This window comes from Aythya ferina, assembly GCF_964211825.1.
Source record: "Aythya ferina genome assembly, chromosome: 3".
In the NCBI taxonomy this organism is placed as follows: Eukaryota; Metazoa; Chordata; class Aves; order Anseriformes; family Anatidae; genus Aythya; species Aythya ferina.
In genome coordinates, this window is record NC_140298.1 from 103,562,514 (window position 1) to 103,565,509 (window position 2,996).

Consider the following 2,996-nt stretch of genomic DNA (forward strand, 5'->3'; position numbering starts at 1 on the left):
GGCCCCCCCCGGGGAGGGGGATGCAAAGGGGGACGGGTGAGGGGTGAGGGATGGGGGGGGGGGGGAAAGGCCGCGGGGCCCCCCACGGCGGGGCTGCTTGGGAAGCGGGGAGCTGCGCGGGTAATTAGTGGGGATGTTAATTGGCTTCGCGGGGTTGTTGGCGCCCGCGCAGCGTTTTTTGGGGCGAGTTCTGTCAGTTTTGGTCGTGCGCGGCCGCCCCGCCGGAGCCGGCTCTCCCTGAGGCGCTGCTTGGTGTTAAGTACGGGGATGGAAAACGCGAAGGAGCTCGGCTTAAAAACCTGAGACGAGCCCTGCAATTAAACAACAACAACTCATTTATTGCTTTATTTCTTTTTTTTTTTTTTTTCCACCGATGTCCCCCCGGCTGCTACCGCCGGCGGCAGCTCCCTCACGGCCGCCCGCAGCCCGGCGCTAACGGTCCCAACGGCCGCGCGCAGCCCCGTGCGCTCAGCCCGCCCGCCCGCCGCGCACTATTTACTCCCTCAGCTGAGCGCCCGGGCCCCGCCCCCCCGGCGCCGCCATTGGCTGGGCACGCGGAAGCCCGCGCGGCCCCCCTCCCCTTTGTGGCCGCGCCCCGAGTGGGCGGGCGCTCAGGATGATGGACGGGTGCTCTCTGGCCAATGGCAGCGCGCGCGGGCCGGGCGCGGCGGCGCGGCGCCTATAAAAGGGGGGGCCGCGCGGCCCCGCGCCTCAGAGCGAGGTGCGGCGGCGCGCTGAGGGAGGCAGGCAGGGCGCTCTGCTGGGCTCCCCACCGCGCGTGCAAACAGCTCGCTCCGCTCCGTGCCCTTCCTTCCTTTCCCCTCACCGCCTTCCAGCGATGAAAGCCTTCAGCCCCGTGAGGTCCGTGCGGAAAAACAGCCTCTCGGAGCACAACCTGGGCATCTCCCGCAGCAAAACCCCGGTGGACGACCCCATGAGCTTGCTCTACAACATGAACGACTGCTACTCCAAGCTGAAGGAGCTGGTGCCCAGCATCCCGCAGAACAAGAAGGTCAGCAAGATGGAAATCCTCCAGCACGTCATCGACTACATCCTGGACCTGCAGATCGCCTTGGACTCGCACCCCAGCATCGTCAGCCTGCACCACCAGCGGCCGGGACAGAGCCCGGCCTCCAGGACCCCGCTGACCACCCTCAACACAGACATCAGCATCCTCTCCCTACAGGTAAGGCTCTTCCCTTGGTGTTCCCGGGGGTGGTGCAGCCGGGATCCCCCCCCGAAGGCTGCCCGTGCTGCCCAGCAGGCTAACGGCGGGGTCTGGTCTCTGCTCTCTCCCTGCAGGCAGCCGAGTTCCCCTCAGAACTCATGTCAAGTGACAGCAAAGCACTTTGTGGCTGAAGCCGACGGTGAGTAGAACACACCTTCTGTTTTGCTTAAAATAAAAAGTTCAGATGAAAGTGGTTGGGCTTTGAATGGGATTCCCCCCCCCCCCCCCCCACCCTGGATGACTGTCACATGCAAAACAAATCGCTCCTAAAAGTTTGCTTAGAGTTGACTTACTATTGCTAATAATCCTCTTGTTATTGCCAATAATCCTAATCCGGCTGTGAAAAAAACCTAGCCTCCCAACTGAGTCTTGCAGTCCAAAGTGTGTCTTGCTGCTAGGGTTCATTAAGCAGCACAGGCTGTCTGCTCTGCTACTGCTTAAAGCGAATTCCCTGGTTATCTCTTCTTGAAGTCTTAACTTCCTGGGCCAAAGTGACTGATTAAGTTGGGAATCTTGGCACAATTCCGTGAATTCTGTGATGTGGGATCGTCTGCACTATCAGTTAAATAAGTGACTGCTTTTAATCAAATAATTGCTCTAAGAGGCAGACTGGCGCCTCTGAGCATTGCGTTTGCAGAGATCTAAATAGAGATTGGGCTGAGAATCCTCTTTCTACCCTTTCCCTTGAGTGTATGTTATTTTAATGTTCAATTTGCGCTCTTGAGAGCGAGTGTGTGAGCGTGTATGTGTTGCATCTGGACGCCAGGGTTTGCCCAATCTTTGAGTGTTTGGTTAAATGTTCAAACTGTGGCTTCCTCTCTGGCGCCAGTCTGTCCGGATCTCTGCCCTGTTAGCATTCTCCTAAATATGCCTCTTTTCAATCTCTTGCAGGTGTTCCACTGATGAGTTTTTTTTTTTTTTTTTGCACAAGAAAATGTCTACAAGATTTTTTTTTTGAGGTGCTGAATTTATTTTTCAGCTGTATCTGGAGGGGGGAAATCCACGTTAACTAAAAGGACCTTTAAAAATGATTAAAGAAGAGAAACCAAGATTGATCTTTATCCCCACCCCATTCTTCAACTTGGACTGAACCTAGTTATTTATGAAGAGACTCTTAAATACCCTTTCCCTAGTTGGAAGGCTTCCTTTATATACTATTCCCAACGTGGGGAGCGAAACAAAATCTCACAAGGAGTTGCCCATTTTAAAGCAGACTTTGCCTTTTTTTCCAAAGGTGGAGCGTGAGTACCAGAAGGATCCAGTGTTCAGTTTTTTAGGAGCGTCTGTGGTCAGAAATTACCTTTCTGACACAAACCTAGGACTGAATGCTGTGTATATATTTATATATAAATATATATATATGAGTGAAACCTTGTGAACTCTTTAATTAGAGTTTTCTTGTATAGTGGCAGAAATGTAAATTTCTGCAAAAAGTGTAATGATGTACTTAATCATGCTAAACTTTTTATAAAAGTTTAGTTGTAAACTTAACCCCTTTTTATACAAAATAAATCAAGTGTGTTTATTGAACTGATTGCTGGCTATTCTTTGGGGACCAACTGTTGGCTGGCTATGATTTGTGGTGTTTGTTTTTTTAAAAATACTTAAACATTCTGTTACAGTTTTACTGAGTAAAAGTTCAAATATGTAGAGAATACAAAGAATAAAATTACCTGAAGTGAATAATAATTCTTGTAACTCGGGAAGTCTTATTTGAATGTATATGACAAACTTCTAAGTGATCTGTCTGTAAACAGTGTGAAAGGAG

General features: G+C 51.3%; 1 protein-coding gene across 1 annotated transcript; it reads left to right on the forward strand.

Annotated features, from left to right (window-relative positions):
* The first annotated feature begins 715 nt into the window (after window positions 1-715).
* On the forward strand, window positions 716-2,758 carry ID2 (inhibitor of DNA binding 2). The gene is made up of 3 exons (XM_084513260.1): window positions 716-1,186; window positions 1,303-1,367; window positions 2,120-2,758. Exons 1-2 carry the CDS (start codon window positions 839-841, stop codon window positions 1,357-1,359), a joined length of 405 nt encoding a protein of 134 aa, XP_084369386.1. The 5' UTR covers window positions 716-838; the 3' UTR covers window positions 1,360-1,367; window positions 2,120-2,758.
* Window positions 2,759-2,996: the final 238 nt, after the last annotated feature.

Bases quoted from the DNA above. Each gene is read 5' to 3' on its own strand.
- ID2 (XM_084513260.1), top strand. From the start codon at position 839: ATGAAAGCCTTCAGCCCCGTGAGGTCCGTGCGGAAAAACAGCCTCTCG. The intron at 1,187-1,302 runs GTAAGGCTCTTC...CTCTCCCTGCAG, and splicing joins TCAGCATCCTCTCCCTACAG to GCAGCCGAGTTCCCCTCAGA.